Source organism: Centruroides vittatus, unplaced genomic scaffold, assembly GCF_030686945.1.
Source record: "Centruroides vittatus isolate TY-2023 unplaced genomic scaffold, ASM3068694v2 contig_459, whole genome shotgun sequence".
Lineage (NCBI taxonomy): Eukaryota > Metazoa > Arthropoda > Arachnida > Scorpiones > Buthidae > Centruroides > Centruroides vittatus.
In genome coordinates, this window is record NW_027122255.1 from 951,606 (window position 1) to 970,002 (window position 18,397).

The window sequence follows — 18,397 nt, forward strand, 5'->3', positions numbered from 1 at the left end:
AAAAAACCTAGAAGAAACTAAGTCATCTTCAATCCCTTCGTTGTAAAAATACCTCTGTCATTTTAATTAAAATGTTATGTAAACGTTATGTAGCAAAATGAAATGGCTTCCCCCTCATTTAGCAATTTCTATTTCAAATTCACAAAAATGTATACAACTTTCTCATAAACTTTAGAGCAATCTTCCATTATAAAATACAATATAAACGAACGATTATTTATTGTGATATCGTCACAATGCTCTCGAATATAATAGTGTCTTGTCCCTGTACATCATACTTTTCCTGTTAATAAGGGAGTCATGCCGGTCATTATTTAACTCCGTTCTGGAGAAATTTTTTGAATTCAAATAAGGTCATTTCCGGTCCTAATCAGAAATTCGTACACAGTTAATCGTAACCTCCTGCCCCAAAGTTTTCCATATCGGGTCTCGTTCTTCATCTGTCCAACTCCGTTCTTGAAATTAAGGAAGGACAGACAGCCATACCAGACGGACGCCAGTGGGAATTTATAGGTCTGCAGTTTGAAAATTGCAGCCCAATGTTTTCTATGATCAAACTCCTCGCCATTTTGCTTTGCTCTCTAAGCGCCCTTTGTCTCCATTTTTAATTTCAAATCATCCTTTGTCCATAGTAACTTAATTATTTTGTAATGTTGCTTAAGACAATGAAAATGATAATGGAAAGAAAACCTGTTATCGGTCTCAAGAATTAGAATACGAGTTATTTCTGTAATAAATAGAGTTGTGATACAATAATTTTTTTTTATTTGCCGAGTAGACGAGACGTTTTGAAAATAAGCATGCTTAAAATAGTTTGGTTTGAAGAGAAAAGATGTCTATCAAAGGAGTGCCATCCCAGAGAACTTTCTATGGAAAACTGGCCATTATTAAGAACACGTAAAGAAAACTCAAAACTTTACGCGGCAATCTGTTGCCACGCGCAAACTCAAGACAAACCCCAAGAGTTCACTGATTTTATCTATTTTTACTGGTTGTTAGGCATGCTCTGGAAATACGGGTTCGAATTCTATCTAGATTATCCACTAATTTATTACCGGTATCGAAGGCGTACGGATGGAGATAATCCTCACCTTTCGTCCATGCTAGTCGACGCTAATGCGCAATTTTGAACAGTTAGGTAACCTTAACGTGTTAGAATCTCACGTCAACTAAACACTCAATCTATTATGTTCAGGACAATAAATATCAAAACGGATCCTCTCGAACGGTGTTTAATTTTCAGTTTTATTACTGACGATGATTGTCAACGATGGTTTATTAAGATAAATCGTCGGCTTCTTTTAGAAAAACAATTAAAATTAAAATTCAAATTTAATATACTAAAATTTTGATTTAATTTATGAATTAAAAGAATTTATAAATTACTCTCAGCTTTATTGAATATCTCCGCTATTAATTATATAAGAATGTGATTAATGACTATCATTTTGATAGGTTTTTTTCCCTAATTTATGCAATTATTAGAATTCGAAAATATTTTTCTTACCGGGATCTATGGAAACCTCATTTTCTGAATGTGAATTATATCGTTCTAAAAAAGCCATCAATTGAAACTTAAATATTGACGATGGATATCGGGGATTATTTCCTCAAATGATCATCCTTAATTCATCTGCATCTCTACGATGTAATAATCAGAAAGACAGATTGTTGTAAACAATTGTATTGTTCTTATTATTAAAAATTAAAATTCTAAATTATATATTTTAATATGCAGTCAAATGCCACTCTTACTACAACTAGTATAAATTTCTATTATTTTAAATTTTATTTTGTCCACTGTTCAAACGTAGTTGACTATAGGCGAATATTATACATATAAATATGTATAACACAAATTATAAAAAAAATTATTATGTACCAGTAGGTTGCCAGATGTCCCGGATTTTTTCTGTCATCTAGAAACAGGAGGACTTTAAAACTGGTTCTACAATGGAGTATTCTTTTTTTTTATCTGCATTTTAAATGCATTTCTGTCACTGGCAGGATAAACACACACATCCTGCATGTCTCGGAATTGAAGGGTCCCAGTATCTTTCGGGAAGAAACCGTTTGTCTCGGATTTTATCCCAACGTACCTGGCAACCATAGGTACTAGGGAATATGATAACACATCTTTAAAGGTATTGCAACAATCTGGAGTGCTGTGAAATCCAGACCGTCACGACAAAGCAGAGGTGGAAAATAGACAATAACTTAAAAATTGTTTAAAGATAAGCTAATATCAATATTGAAAATATTACATCAGTACCATATGTTAAAACATATACATTACTACTGTACATACATTATGTATATTACCTCGAGTGCTCAATATCCCTCTGAATACATTGTATCCACAATATAATTATATTCTAATTGTGATAGTCTATCAAAATTCTATCATAACACTATTTCCATTTAATAATAATCTGTTATAACATTAATTTACTCCTGTTACAATTAAGAAATTAACATCAATAATTATATAATTTTCTAAGAAATGAAAAGACAGTCGCCTCCAAAAAATAATTTTTAGTGGATCACCATTTTTTCCTTACATTGTTCAAGAATAAAAACTTTTGGACGACCCGCCCTTTCTTTTTAGGCTTCACGGCCGCCCAGGAAACAATTCTATAAAAACACAGGAAAAAGTCCAATTAAAATTATAAAAATTTCACAAATATTGGAATTGGTGACTTTACGACGTCTTGAGTTGCATCCATGACTTCCAGTCGGGATTTTCGGACCTTATATCCACTTGTAAATTTGCGCTGTAAAATGTAGATTATCTTGTCCTCCCTCTGGCGGCGAATTATTATTAAATTTTTTAGTTTTAAAATTTTTCGCTGGATGAAAATATTTTTTATGAAATGAAAAGACAGTCGCCTCCAAAAAATAATTTTTAGTGGATCACCATTTTTTCCTTACATTGTTCAAGAATAAAAACTTTTGGACGACCCGACCTTTCTTTTTAGGCTTCACGGCCGCCCAGGAAACAATTCTATAAAAACACAGGAAAAAGTCCAATTAAAATTATAAAAATTTCACAAATATTGGAATTGGTGACTTTACGACGTCTTGAGTTGCATCCATGACTTCCAGTCGGGATTTTCGGACCTTATATCCACTTGTAAATTTGCGCTGTAAAATGTAGATTATCTTGTCCTCCCTCTGGCGGCGAATTATTATTAAATTTTTTAGTTTTAAAATTTTTCGCTGGATGAAATTATTTTTTATGAAAGAATCTCAAAAATAGATTTCATGGCCCTAAGCCTAAAATAGAAAGGTCGGATCGTCCAAACGTTTTTATTCTTCGACGATGTAAGGGAAAAATGGTGATCCACTAAAAATTATTTTTTGGAGGCGACTGTCTTTTCATTTCTATAAAAAATAATTTCATCCAGCGAAAAATTTTAAAACTAAAAAATTTAATAATAATTCGCCGCCAGAGGGAGGACAAGATAATCTACATTTTACAGCGCAAATTTACAAGTGGATATAAGGTCCGAAAATCCCGACTGGAAGTCATGGATGCAACTCAAGACGTCGTAAGGTCACCAATTCCAATATTTGTGAAATTTTTATAATTTTAATTGGACTTTTTCCTGTGTTTTTATAGAATTGTTTCCTGGGCGGCCGTGAAGCCTAAAAAGGAAGGTCGGGTCGTCCAAAAGTTTTTATTCTTGAACAATGTAAGGAAAAAATGGTGATCCACTAAAAATTATTTTTTGGAGGCGACTGTCTTTTCATTTCTTAAAAAATAATTTCATCCAGCGAAAAATTTTAAAACTAAAAAATTTAATAATAATTCGCCGCCAGAGGGAGGACAAGATAATCTACATTTTACAGCGCAAATTTACAAGTGGATATAAGGTCCGAAAATCCCGACTGGAAGTCATGGATGCAACTCAAGACGTCGTAAAGTCACCAATTCCAATATTTGTGAAATTTTTATAATTTTAATTGGACTTTTTCCTGTGTTTTTATAGAATTGTTTCCTGGGCGGCCGTGAAGCCTAAAAAGAAAGGTCGGGTCGTCCTAAAGTTTTTATTCTTGAACAATGTAAGGAAAAAATGGTGATCCACTAAAAATTATTTTTTGGAGGCGACTGTCTTTTCATTTCTTAAACAAATAATTTCGATATCAATGCTGAAAAATTTAAAACTAAAAATATATAATTTTCAATCATTAAAATAAACTAATGGTTCTCAAATCGTTTCTATACTTTCTATTGCTAAAATATAGGGTTTAGAAGTGATGATATTTCTTCTTTTGTCTCTGTTTTTTTAAAGAGAAAACAAAATCATATTTCTAGAAAACAATATTTAACTATCAGGTAATGCTAAATGCAAGTGTTCTCATTAAAAAAACACTTATAAAAGTGCTTAGTAAAACAATTATATGAAGAATATAAATATAAAGAATTTAAACTTTTGTATCATTGAAATTTGCACAAAAATTACTGTATTTGAAAGTAAAAATTCAATGTAGAATATTAAGTAATGTTAGACACATTTTATTTGCTTCATTTAATAGATACAAAATAGTAGGTATTTTATACAGGCAGATTCTGTGTTTACAAATAAAACAGTGAAGTCTGTAGGATAACACAAGGTAGCAGAATAGCATTTTTGTATTATGATGTCATCAGAGCAGGTGCAGCCAATTCATTCCACAAAATTATGAATAGGTTAAAATATGCAACTTTAAAGTCATTCAACAAAAAAGTGGCAGACAAATCACTTGCCTTGCACACAGAGAAGAGAACAGTTAAACATGATTTAGTAGAAATGGTGGATTGAAATCTCTTGTATTGATTATATAAGGCCAGTAGGGGACATTTACATTCATAAGTGCTTATATTCCCATTACTTAATGTTGCAAGATGTGCTTAAATTCTTATAAGAAAAAATACAAGAAATGCAAAGTAAAATGTTCCAAAATAAATTATTTAAAAAGTTAATAGGATCAGAAGGAAGATTCAGGAAGGAGGAAAAAATAGTTTCTTTATTTTTCATTTCGATTGTTGCATGCATCCTAAATCCACTCCATGTCACTAAAGCCATTCTTGACAATAAACATAACATTGCTAATATTTTCTCTCTTATGGTCAATATATGCTTATTGATCTATGTATTATAAAAACAAAATAAAGGCATTTAATTTTTGATCTTTTTATTTAAACACTAAAGAATTTAAATGATAAGAATGTACGATGTAAATCATATTGTAAAATCATTTAAATCATAAAAAATTATTTGTGTAATAATTTATAAAAAGAAAAATTAACAGTTTACTTAATATAGAACAAAAAAATATCTAAAAATTTGAAAGTTATAAGTGATAAAATACATTAACTGAAACAAGTGACCATTTAATAAATTATATTGTGTTTGTATACTGCAATATTTTATAATTAATTTAACATGATATTCATGAGCAGCATCGTGGTATCTTCACAATTTTTAATTTTCTGATACTCATAAAACTAAATATACATTGTATGCAAATCACAGATGAAAAATACATTATATATATGTATATATATAACAACACTGTACAAATACTGGTACTATGGAATATAAATTCTTAAAACTTATAGAATTTGTTCAACCACATCAGATTAAATGCATCTAAAGTAATATATTTCTGAACAAATATGGCAATTACATAATTTCCTGTGAGCAAAATTTTTCATTCCTCTTCAATAATAATAATAATAATAATAAAATTTTAAAAAATTTAATGAATAGATTATTAACTTCTTCCCTTTCCCAAATTATCTTGTAAACAAAACTGACAATCACTGAAGGCTCAAATGCTTAATGCTTTATAATCTAAAAACATTATACATTTGATCTTTTAGTAATTCTTTCTGTCTGTAAGAATACATTTGCATTTTATCATAGTTATTCCTTTTTTAGCGTGATAACAGTATGAAAAACAAATTTATATTTTATTTTTTTCTTTTGGATTTTTAATTATATGTGAAGAAAATACAGTAATAAAATATATTTAAACAAAAAAATTGTATAACAATTGTGTTATTCAAACTGTTATTTCAATGATTGCTTAACCCAATTGTAAATTTTGTATCAACAGAAATATGTAACATTATATATAGCATAATATCTTTCAAAATAGAATAGATCTTATATTCATAACATTGGAAGTAATAATAGTGGACTCAGCTTATAGGCACATTTCAGATGCATTCAAAAGAAAATCAAATTTCTGATTACGAAAGTGTTTCCTTCCTTGTTAAATGGATAGTTTCATACTTTATTCCTGTTCCTTCCTATATTAAAAAAATTTAATATTTTTATTATTAATCAAAAATTCTGAAGAAATTGTGCCATTTTTTATTAATAAATATTAAAGTACAAATGATAAGCATCAAATATCTCAATATTTATAATCTTAAAAATTATGGCTAAAATGAAATAAAATACTGTAATTTATTCTTTTAAACAATAATTTTGACTTTTGTCCTCATAAAAAGACTGCTTTTAATTGTTGCATTGCATTCTTTTAATTGTTTGCTATGTCTTCAAATCACTTCCTTTTGAAATGAATTTTAGTTTTTAAGAATAAAAAAATAATAATGGAGCCAAGTTTGATGAAAAGGTACAGTACATACTATACTGTAACAGTATATAAAATACTGTTATCATTCTTTTTGTTAAAAACTCATTGTGATGTAGAAATGACAAGTTTTTTGCCAGAAGAGATTGCAACATTTGGTTGAATTGTGTTTCTTGACCTAAATCAAAATTAACTGATTGCAACAAAACAAAAATAGGATTTGTTTATGTTCTATTTTAGCTTCACTTCATATTGTTATAATAATTGAATTTAACAATAAACTCTATAATAATAATAAATATATTATAATTATTGACTTTCATTTGTATTAAAGTTAAAAAACCATTATTTTCAATAAGTTATGCAGCTTATACATAGTTAAATATTTTCAAAGATTATCATAATTTCATGCAGATAACCTGCAACAGTATATACCTCACAGAAAATCACTAGAACAAAATTTAACCTTTACATAACTCACCTATACAGCAGCTATTAAAAGCATGGCATTACTAGTATGCATTTTAGAAGGGATCATCTTTAACATTAAAATGTTTTTCTATTACACTTTATTGTAGATGCAATTATAAAATAAATAAAATGAAAAAACGAAGTAATGAAAGGGAATCTTCTAAGTCAGACAGACTTGGGCTCAGATTGAACTCTATAGTAGCCAGGATCATGTTGACAGAACTACATCTAACTGCTGATTGAGACAAGGATGCTTCTTGGAAAGACAAAGATTCATAATTGGCATAGAAGACCAGATCATAAATACAAAACACTACAGAAAACACATTTTAAAAGACAAATAATTAAAGATGACACTTGTAAGAAATGCCATATCATGTATGAGACCATATAACATACCACATCAGGTTGAAAGCTTTTAATACAAACTGATTATGTATTTACACCAATGTGACCAAATAGCATACATAATACATCAAAAATTTGTCTACAAATTACTACACAACAATATTACAGATACACACCTCAGAGGATCATAGAAAAAACATACAAAATGCTCTATAACCATAATCATAGACAAAACAATTCATCACAACAGATGAGACATCACATTCAATGATAGACATGAAGAAATGATGCTAGTGCCACAAATTTTGGAGGGGATTAAAATATTTTTACTTCTGGTTGACAAAGCTCATCACACAAACTGATGATAAAGCTCAAATAAAAACCAATAAAGAAACTCATTCCAGACACTTGTCCCTCAGTTTATCTTGACTTTTAGCCAATCAAAATATCAAATATCCAAGAAAGAGATCCAATTTGATCAAATAATTAAACCTGGGAGGAAAAGATATACTGAAAATTATGTAAAATTCAGTTTTGCACTCTTTCCTGTTAAAATTGTTTAAAAGAACAAAGTTCACCAATTTATGAGTTTCTAGAGAGTTAAAATTCTAATTTCAGTGGGAACTGTTGTGTTTTAAATTGAGAAATTAAAATTGTTATATTCTGTAGCTTTCATGTCTTAATCATAAAAGTTTTCTGAAATTAAATAATTATGTAAATAGAGGGTTCATTATTAGAAAATTATCAGTTTTCAAGATACAAATTCAAATAGAAGCAGCTTACTTTGAACTTGATGATAAAACTAAAGATATAGTAGATTAGTTTCCTGATAGAAGACAATTAACTGATCGAAAGTGATCAGCTTGTGTAGAAATATTATTGTATGGTATGTGGTGTTGCACATGTAAGACTTCTGTTACATTGTACATGTGTGGTCATATGTTTGTATCTTAGCTATAGTTAAGTATAATAGAAGTGTATATAAACTGTTTATTCATGTCTCCCCATTTCGTTTACATGGGGAACTATAGCATATAGTTTAAAATCACCTTTTAAAACACATACAATCCACAGAATATCTGTATGAAATTACAGTATTATTTCTACATTTATATGATCTAAAGCAATTAACAATTATTTCTAGTTTTATTACTTAATATTATAGGAATTACTTAACAGAAATAGATACTAAATATAAAAATTAAATGTTATTAAATATAATACAGTAGAACCTCGATTATCCGGATTGTTCAAAATAAACAAAAATTTTACAAATTTGCTGATTTGCACTTGGCAATTGCGACACTGTTTATGTACGTGATGGGATGCATAACTTTTTTTGTCCCAACAACGTCTCACCTGGCACAGTGGTCCTAAACTTTTTAATACATTTTGCATTGTAATAAAAATATAACTGGACATACATATTTATAAATAATTTATATTCAAATTACATCATTTCTATGGCCAAGGGCGGTGTAAGGCATGGGCGGTGTGGGCCGCTGCCTATGGCCTCATGGTCCAAGGGACCTTGCACCTCGAAGATTTATGCATTACTTAAAAGCCATGAACACGACGAAAAAATTTTACTCGTCATAAAACGATAAATAGTTTGCATTTTTATAAATAAAAATTTGATAGTTTCAACTGCTTTTTATTTTATAAAATCCATCTTCTTGCACCACCAGAGGGCCTTTAAACAATAGGCAGTGTTTGTGCTGGTCAGTAGTAGTCCAAATTCAAAACGAACGTTTGTTTCTTGAAAATTTGATCACAATTTAAATACAGTACAGTATTATTTTTCAATTATCCAAATTTTTCCTTATCCGGACTACCTTCATCCCCAATTAGTCCAGATAATCAAGGTTCTACTGTACTTCTTGTTCCTTTATTGGTCTATTGTATTATATTACTCTATTATATAACTACATTGTAAAATTTAGTAAACTGTCATGATAAACTAAAGTTTTTTTTTTAAACTTCATTCTTTTAAAAATCTTACATGATCTGCTTCCCTAAAAGTATAGACCATGCTTTATTAAATGTAAGTGTTTAGATTAATTCTTGAAACTAATTACTTCTTTTAAATTCATTGATAAAATGACTGTTGTAAGGTCCATGATAAAAAGAAATCTGTCTATCAAAGTTATTTGCTCTGATATTAAAATCTGTCCTTTGAGACAAAATATAGTAAAAACTTTTCATCTTTCATTAGATATGCAGAAAATTTTATCATAATCTCTGCAACCAGTTACCATTTAATACAATGCTATTTCTAATACAATAATTCTGTTGCAGACATTGAGTGCATGTAAGGTTTTATTACAGTTTAATATTAATATTTTTATCGGTTAATGTTACCTTAGGTAGCCAAGGTGGCAGCTCGTCTCTAATTCCAGCAAGGAAACAGTGGGATGCACGTTCTAACCTAACCTAACCTATTTTAATTGTGGCTTTATTAAACCTTATTTATTTTCTTTTCTTTACTTTCCTTATACTATCTTCCTGTAGTAACAACTTTACTTCCGTTTTCTGTTTATTTAACCACGTAGTAGTTAGTCAACACATGTGGCCTGGACGGTAATAAAAACAAAAAGGGTGTGACACCGAGGGGTCACGTCAGAGGAGATAGGAGGACGGGAGCAAGAGGGAGGAAGATTTTTCAGAGAGAGAGAAAAGCGGGACGAAAAGGAACAAAGAAAATTATTAAGGAACGGATCCGAGGTTTTTTTTTATTTATTACCGCCAGTCACCCCTTCGAACCAATTTTCAGTCTTATAATTTCTGTATAATTCTCTTCCACTTTATCTTTCTCTAGGGCCCTGTACTTAGCTAAGCTAGATATAAGTTAGAATAGGTTCTTTGTCTTGTCGGCACATGGGGACTAATTGATGTCATTGTTACGCGCGGTCCCAAATGTATTTGTATTAGTAGTCAGTAAGTGTGTGTAATCATTTCTTTGTAAATTATTTGTGTTCACTGGAATTAATAAACCTTTTTTTTTTAATTTTTATCAAAGCCGAGCGACTCTCAGGGTCTTGTTATTTCATACTCGGCTAACAATGGCGTCCGCGACAGGATTCTGTTGGTAACGGGATACGGTTTTTATTGTATAGAACATAGCATAGTATTATCGTGCCTATAGATTTAAGGCCCTACAATTTGTAATCAATTGTATTATTTTTTATATCACTAGTTATGGATGATTGTAACCAGAACAATCTTGCTACATCCTCAGGAGGTGAGGGTGAGGGGATCCCTCCAGTAGTCACAGGGTTCCTAGGGATGGTTCCCATTTTTTCTAATAGTGGCAGTGATTTGGTTAATGTCCGCCAATTCTTCAAAACCATAGATAATATATCTCGTTTGGCTGGCTGGAACAGTAAAGTGAAATTGGCTGTCTTACAAGCTCGGTTAAAAGGGGGGCCCATTATCAACGTTCTTCAGCTTGGCTGACCAAGATCCTTGTACTTTTGAGGGAATTAGGCAAAAATTAATTCAATGTTACGAAAAACAAGAACTTAAGGAAAAGAATGTACTCGACCAACTCTTAAGTATTAAGCAGAACCATGATGAGACGGTATGTGACTATGTCATGCGCATGAATACACTGTTGTCAAAGGCCGCTTCCAATAACGAAAAAAATCGGTGCCTTGAGGGATGACATTATTCGAAAGAGATTTATAAAGGGCCTACAGCCCCAGCTAAAGGGATACGTATTAAGGAGAGAACCCCAGACCTTAGATCAGGCGATTAAGGAAGCAGAGAGGAAAGAACGGGTTGAACTCGAGTGTAACGTCAGTAGAGAAAATAAATTTGTACACACCATTGAAATAAAGAACCCAACCGCTAATGAGGACCCAAATGGTGTGGTGAATAATGTGAAAACAAAGGAAGACGATAGACTTGAAAGGTTGGAAAAAATGGTGGGTTTGTTATGTAGCACTGTTAACGGTTTAGTCGAAAGACTAGGTGGAAATCTAGATAAAAATAAGGATAGCCCGAACCGATCTGGCCTAAAAAGGTGTTACATTTGTGGGAATCCTCAACACCTGGCCCGCCAGTGCCCTCAACGGAATATAAATGATTTAAACTAATTACAGGGCGTGATGATAGCCAGTATCACGTCCCATGCATCGAGCTAACACTGGCCCCTGATGTGTTCTTCTCTAAAAAGGGCCTTCCCCTCATTCTTGGTGATGCATATGGTACCAGCATCAAGTTCCTGGTTGATATGGGTGCGGAAAGGTCCGTGCTAAACCTGAAGATCGCCCAGAGCGAGATATGGAGTAGAGGACCGAACAGTACACTTCACAGGAGCTGGAAACGACTACGAGGAATCGGTGGGGAGGTTATCGAATGCGAATGGGAGTCTAATATCAAGATCGAAAGAGGAGGGAGAACTCAAAACGTTCAAATGACTTGCATGCACTTGCCATTTGAAGTCGAATACGAAGGAATATTGGGTATGGATGTGTTAAACAGGTTCCCGGAAGTATTAATTGAAACAGGTGAGAATGTAACATCTAGGAAGAGAATGAAATTGATGACTTTTATCAGTGTTGTGGATTCAGAAAGGAGGAATCCGATAGTACAATGGAGGTTAATTTATCCCATTTGGGAGACTACGAAAAAAGGGAAGTGGAGCGTATCTTTAATGAACACCCCGGATGTTTCGCACGAAAAATAGAAGATTTGACCGGTACTAAGGAATTTCTTCATACGCCTATTATTAAAAGTAACCAAATAATTAATACAAAACAATATAGAATACCGCAATGTTATTTGAGTGAACTAAAGAAAATGATAGTTTCATATCTGAAGGCGGGGATTTGCGAGGAGAGTACATCCGAATGGAATTCCCCCCTTCACATTGTCCCGAAGGAGTCCGGCAAGTTAAGGGTTACGCTCGATCTACGAAGAATTAACAAAGTGACCCAGTCCCAGGAGTTCCCTCTAGCCTGTGTGGATGAGATCTTAACAAAGTTTCAGGGAAGCAAATTCTTCTCGGTAATCGACCTAAAGTTTGGATATTTCCAGATACCCATACATAAATCAACATGTCATTTCTTTGCTTTCTCTACTCCTTGGGGAAAATTTCAGATGTGCCGCCTCCCGCAAGGTGGAAAGAACAGCGGGAGGTATTTTCAATACACCATGTCCAGGCTGTTGGGGAGATTCATAGATATCAATTGTTTTGTCTTTCAAGACGATATCGTATTGTTCTCCCAATCCTTTGAAGATCACGTGAAACTCCTAAGGGAGGTAATCTCTATATTAGACAAAGCCAACTTGAAATTGCACCCAAAAAAAATCTAAATTCACGGTAAAAGAAGTGCGGTATCTGGGACACATCATCGATAGTAAGGGAATACGACCTGATCCCTGCAACGTGGATGCGATTAAAGAAGTCCAACCTCCGCGTAATGTGAAAGACGTCAGGAGTTTCCTCGGAATGGTGGGATTCTTCCGCAACTTTATCCCAAACTTTGCCGAGATTGCTCTTCCTCTTACATATCTGACTAAAAAAAATGTAAAGTTCCTATGGGATGACCAGTGCCAATCAAGCTTCGAAAAATTTAAAGAACTATTATCTAAACCCCCTGTGCTATCTCATCCCGACTTTAAAATACCTTTTTTCATGCACTCGGACGCTTCAGATACCTGGGCTGGTGCAGTCTTAGAACAGGAAAGCGAAAGGAAACTCATTCCCATTGGCTACTTTAGTAGGAAGTTCCGTGGGCCCGAACTAAAATATTCCACTATCGAGAAGGAATGCTACTCAATAATCTTAGCCCTCCGCCACTTTAAACATCTTATTCTTGGTCAGAAGGTCACTGTGCTTTCCGACCACAAACCTTTAACCTTTGTTAAAAATATGAAAAATCACAATAACTGCCTCATGAGATGGGCCGTAGAATTATCTAATTTTGATTTGGTCATTACGCATGTTCAAGGGAAGAGTAACCCAGTGGCTGATTTATTGTCTCGACCACATGGTAGTAGAGAAGAAGCCTCCTCAAACGGCGATGTCATTAATTGCATCAGTGAAGAGTTGTGGAAAAAGGTAAAGAAGTCCCAGATTGGGGACAGAATTTTTGGTCCAATGAGAAATCATTTAATTAAATTCCCACCCTCTTACAATGATTACCCAAGTAGTGGCATACTTCCTGAGTATCAAATAGATGGTGATGTATTAGTCCACGTACGACCGGGACGGTTTGGAATACGTCAATGGAGGCGTGTTTGTGTAGGGGAAACAGCAATTAATGACGTAATTAAAGCATTCCTTGAATCACCATTAGCAGGACACTACGGCAAAGAAAAAATGTGTGACCTGATAAGTCGTTACTACTACTTCAAGAAGATGAAAAAACTCATCAATAGATTCGTGAAGTTCTGCAAAGTTTGCCAACAACATAACTTACATCAAGGAAGAGCCCCCTTTCAAGAAACGGAAGTCGCTAATTATCCGTTTCAAAAGGTGTCAATCGATATAATTGGCCCTTTAAATCAAACACATAAGGGTAATCGTTATATTCTCACCATAATTGACATGTTTACTCGATACACAGAAGCCGTCCCTTTAAAGGACCAATCTGCAGCCTTTGTGGCCAATGTGTTTTTCGAAAGGATAGTTTGCAGATATGGCAGTCCCAAGATCATCATCTCTGACCGGGGCACTAATTTTACGTCTTCCATCTTTAATGAAATGTGCAACATCCTTACCGTCAAGCACAATGTTACAACATCATATCGCCCTTGTTTGAACTCAGTTTGTGAACGTGTGAACAAATCCATCAGTAACCTTTTGGCCAGAATATCAGGCGGCAGCAACAACAATTGGGATACCTTCTTACAGACTGCTGTGTTCGCTTATAATAATGCTACACACTCCTCTACTAATGAGTCACCCTCATTTCTTCTTTACGGATTTGATCCTAGATTCCTTCATGCGTTCCCTATTGAACAGACAAATGACCATTCGGGCATTCGGGAGTACCGTGATTTCCTTATGGCTAAGCTACGATACATCCGTGAATCGGTGTACGAATTGAGTTGCAACCGTAACAAACTTAACTGTAACCGCATCAACACAGGGAAGAAGGTGAGGAGCTTTGAGGTAGGGCAAAGGGTTTGGATGTTGAGGAAAGGGAAGAAACAAGGCAAGTTTTCTCCAAAATATTTAGGTCCATTCCGTGTCTCTCGCCTCCTGGGGCCTGTTAACGCGGAAATCGAAAATTGTAATAAAAAGGAAAAATTTGTTGTACATATTGACAGACTAAAACCGTGCTTCTCAAACTTCCATGAGCCTAGACGGAAGCGTAACATCCCAATCGGAGACGAAGGATCACAATCCGGAGAAATCGAGGAGATTGAAGAGGAAGAAGACATCCCTCACCTACCCACTGCGCAACGGGTGAGCTACAACAGGTATAATCAACATAACCAGCAGCACCAAGGAGACAGCAAGGATTCGGGTAATGAAATCGTACTGGAACAGAGAGGTAGGATCTCCCACCCGTATAACTTACGGGGGCAGAAAGTGGACTATCGCCGGCTTCACTTTGAAGATGAACTGTAGTTCATCATTCATTAATGGTTGTGTATCTCCATATTAATGTTTCTGTTAATTGTTAATATGTCTTTTGGTGGGGACGTATGTGGCTTTATTAAACCTTATTTATTTTCTTTTCTTTACTTTCCTTATACTATCTTCCTGTAGTAACAACTTTACTTCCGTTTTCTGTTTATTTAACCACGTAGGTAGTTAGTCGACACATGTGGCCTGGACGGTAATAAAAACAAAAAGGGTGTGACACCGAGGGGTCACGTCAGAGGAGATAGGAGGACGGGAGCAATAGGGAGGAAGATTTTTCAGAGAGAGAGAAAAGCGGGACGAAAAGGAACAAAGAAAATTATTAAGGAACGGATCCGAGGTTTTTTTTTATTTATTACCGCCAGTCACCCCTTCGAACCAATTTTCAGTCTTATAATTTCTGTATAATTCTCTTCCACTTTATCTTTCTCTAGGGCCCTGTACTTAGCTAAGCTAGATATAAGTTAGAATAGGTTCTTTGTCTTGTCGGCACACGGGGACTAATTGATGTCATTGTTACGCGCGGTCCCAAATGTATTTGTATTAGTAGTCAGTAAGTGTGTGTAATCATTTCTTTGTAAATTATTTGTGTTCACTGGAATTAATAAACCTTTTTTTTAATTTTTATCAAAGCCGAGCGACTCTCAGGGTCTTGTTATTTCATACTCGGCTAACATAATAAATTACCATAATTATTAGCAACCAAATTATTAGAATAGGTTAGGTAGGTTAGAACATGCGTCCCACTGTTTCCTTGCTGGAATTAGAGACGAGCCACCATCTTGGCTACCTAAGGTAACATTAACCTTTTTATCAGTTACTTTTGTTTACAACAAATTATGTGTTTTTTAAACTATGGATTATATTACTTGGTAAAGATGTTATTCTTATTGTTTTATTTATAAATTTTCTGTTAAAAACAAATAATTTATTAATATAGCACTTACTTTATCGTTTCCTATTCGAATAGTACGGAATTTTCCAAAAATACCTCTCCCTTTCTCATTAAATGTCATACTTTCAAAATGATCTTCTTCATCATCTTCAATTGCACAACTCTCTGCAGTAGGTAATTCTCCATCTTTAGAAGAACTTGACTGAACTAATTTCATGTATTTATATTCAAGTCTGTGGGAAAAAAAAGCTTTCATTTAGAATCTATTTCATATTTATTACTGTTAGAGTTAATATTTATACCATTTTAATAGTTTACAAGTTTTAAGCTTTTGTAAAATTACATAAATTTAACTATAAATTGTACAATTTCTGAAAACAAACTAGTTAGGGAAGCTTCTTCATACATAAAAATCCAATTTTCTTTCTCAGATTGGTTCATGAAAATCTGTTATCCTCTCTTCAACTTTTATTTCTTAGTTGAGTTTTGAATATAGGGATATAACTTGAAAGTACTAGAATTTTGAAAATTTTCCCAAGAAAGCAATTTAAATTGACATTTCTGAACAGTTGCCAAACATTTGCTAAGTAATAGTTTATTAAACACAAAGATCATAATACTCTCATAATCTTTGTTTGGAATAAATTTTTTTATTATTATTAATTTTTATTTATTTAATTTATTATTCATTTACTCCAACTTTATTATAAATTTGAGGTTAGAATGATAATCCCAGACTGAACAACTCTGCAGTAGTTAGTTTTGTTTATGATTTTTGATTTCTTCAAACATGATTATATTCCTAATATTTTCATGAAGTGAGTCTTGTCATATGAAGATTTTCAATCTTCTTGGTAAAAGTATCAGACACTATTAATCATCATTAACTAAGTTAAAATATCTTAAGCTTTGTTTAAAATGTATTTTAAACAAAGATTAGACTAGAGATGTTTTATTCATTTGCCATAGGCTCTTGAATAAACTATACTCTATTCACAAGCAGAAGTGAATGAGCCCATCGTTGGCATCTTTATCTTTTATGTCCATTTGACAACTAAACAATAAGGCACCTTGTCATATTTTTTTACTTTTTTTACCTTAAGAAGGTAAAAAAAAATAAAATTAGTTTATAGCAATTTTCTGATGTTGCATAAAAATTATCATAGATTAAATGGAGTAATCAATAACTCACACCATCAAAGTGAAAATTTTTTAACACAATCTGCAGATTAGAGGCAGAAAATTAAAATATTTGTAATAAAATATTTATTTTGAGTATTCTGTCACTGAATATTAATAAGAATAATGAATGAAATATGTGTTATACAAAAAGAATGATAAGTTTTATATCATGACAATATTCTGTTTCTATATAGGACCAACATTAGATTTTTTGCTATTCAAAACAGTTGTTGTCATTCCACATTTTTAAAAATTCACTCAGAAAACTCCAATTTATTTATTTATCTAATTTAAATACAAAACAGCATTTTAAAATCTAGCTTTTTAAAATTTCATTTGTAATCTACTTTTTGTAGAACTGTTTTTTCAGAATTCCATTCTTGAGAATGTGCCACCCAAACAGATATGTGCTTTGCTGGTACATATAGCCTGCATTGCTAATATAATATGATGTTATTGTGAAATGGAACTCATCAGCAATATAGTGGATTAATGGCTTCACACAATTTACAATATTTTATAACTAAAATTTACTTCATAATAATTTATTTCAATATAATAGATCAAATATAACAATATTATAACTTATATGTGCCAAAAATGAAATTTTGTTTTAAAATATTGACTTACTTTCGATTTTTCTTCCAAAAATAGAGAACCATTGTAAACAACAGAAGTCCTAAAGCTACACTTGCACCAATAACAATCTGTAATTCCTGAGGAATAGCAGAGCAAGGCTGTGTGCGAGTAAGTGGTTTATCATCAGCATTTGGAGGAATGCAACCCATTGGTGATATGTAATGGAAAGTTTGAACTCCATGTATGCACTCTCCTTTTACAACCTTCAAAGATAATTCAATGGCTATTACTTAAATTTCTTCAGGAAATATTAAATTAATCATTTATCATAAATTAATAGTTAAAGTATTAAATACAATAAATTTTGTGTTTACTCACATATATATATGTTTTTTTTACAAAATATTTTATTCTAAAATTAGAATGAACATATTTACATCCAATATTTATTTAGAATTTCCTTTCTTTTTCATCATTAGAACAATAATTTACTTTTGTATTACTTAAGTTTTGAATTATAAATAGTTCACAATTTTTATTAAATCAGTAGCAAATAAAAAAATTCAAAAACTGCTTCATGAAATAGTTTAATGTAAAAAATTAAATTCATATAATCCACATTAAAAAAATGTTCTAAATAAATACATTTACAAATTTTATTGATGAATTAAATATTTACATTAAAGTTATTGCATAAAAGTGATGAAATGCTATGAAATTTACCCTTCTTACAT

General features: G+C 32.4%; 2 protein-coding genes across 3 annotated transcripts in view; both read right to left on the reverse strand.

The window, feature by feature from the left end:
- Positions 1-18,397, reverse strand: part of LOC136977430 (uncharacterized) — a 105,854-nt gene that overhangs the window by 40,243 nt on the left and 47,214 nt on the right. Inside the window, exon 2 of one of the 2 annotated variants that reach the window (XM_067272917.1) lies at positions 1,508-1,633. In XM_067272917.1, coding sequence (XP_067129018.1) covers positions 1,508-1,565 — 58 coding nt within the window. In that variant the 5' untranslated portion in view covers positions 1,566-1,633. Of the gene's footprint in view, positions 1-1,507; positions 1,667-18,397 lie in introns of those variants that run through there. The other variant, XM_067272916.1, reaches the window with a different exon arrangement.
- The window catches only part of LOC136977428 (endosome/lysosome-associated apoptosis and autophagy regulator family member 2-like), a 96,465-nt gene continuing 82,571 nt past the window's right edge, over positions 4,504-18,397 (reverse strand). The window contains exons 19-21 of the mRNA XM_067272913.1: positions 17,715-17,926; positions 15,955-16,135; positions 4,504-6,301 (exon numbers count right to left, since the gene is read on the reverse strand). Of these exons, the coding sequence (XP_067129014.1) occupies positions 6,242-6,301; positions 15,955-16,135; positions 17,715-17,926 (453 nt within the window). The 3' untranslated portion in view covers positions 4,504-6,241. The remainder of the gene's footprint in view (positions 6,302-15,954; positions 16,136-17,714; positions 17,927-18,397) is intronic.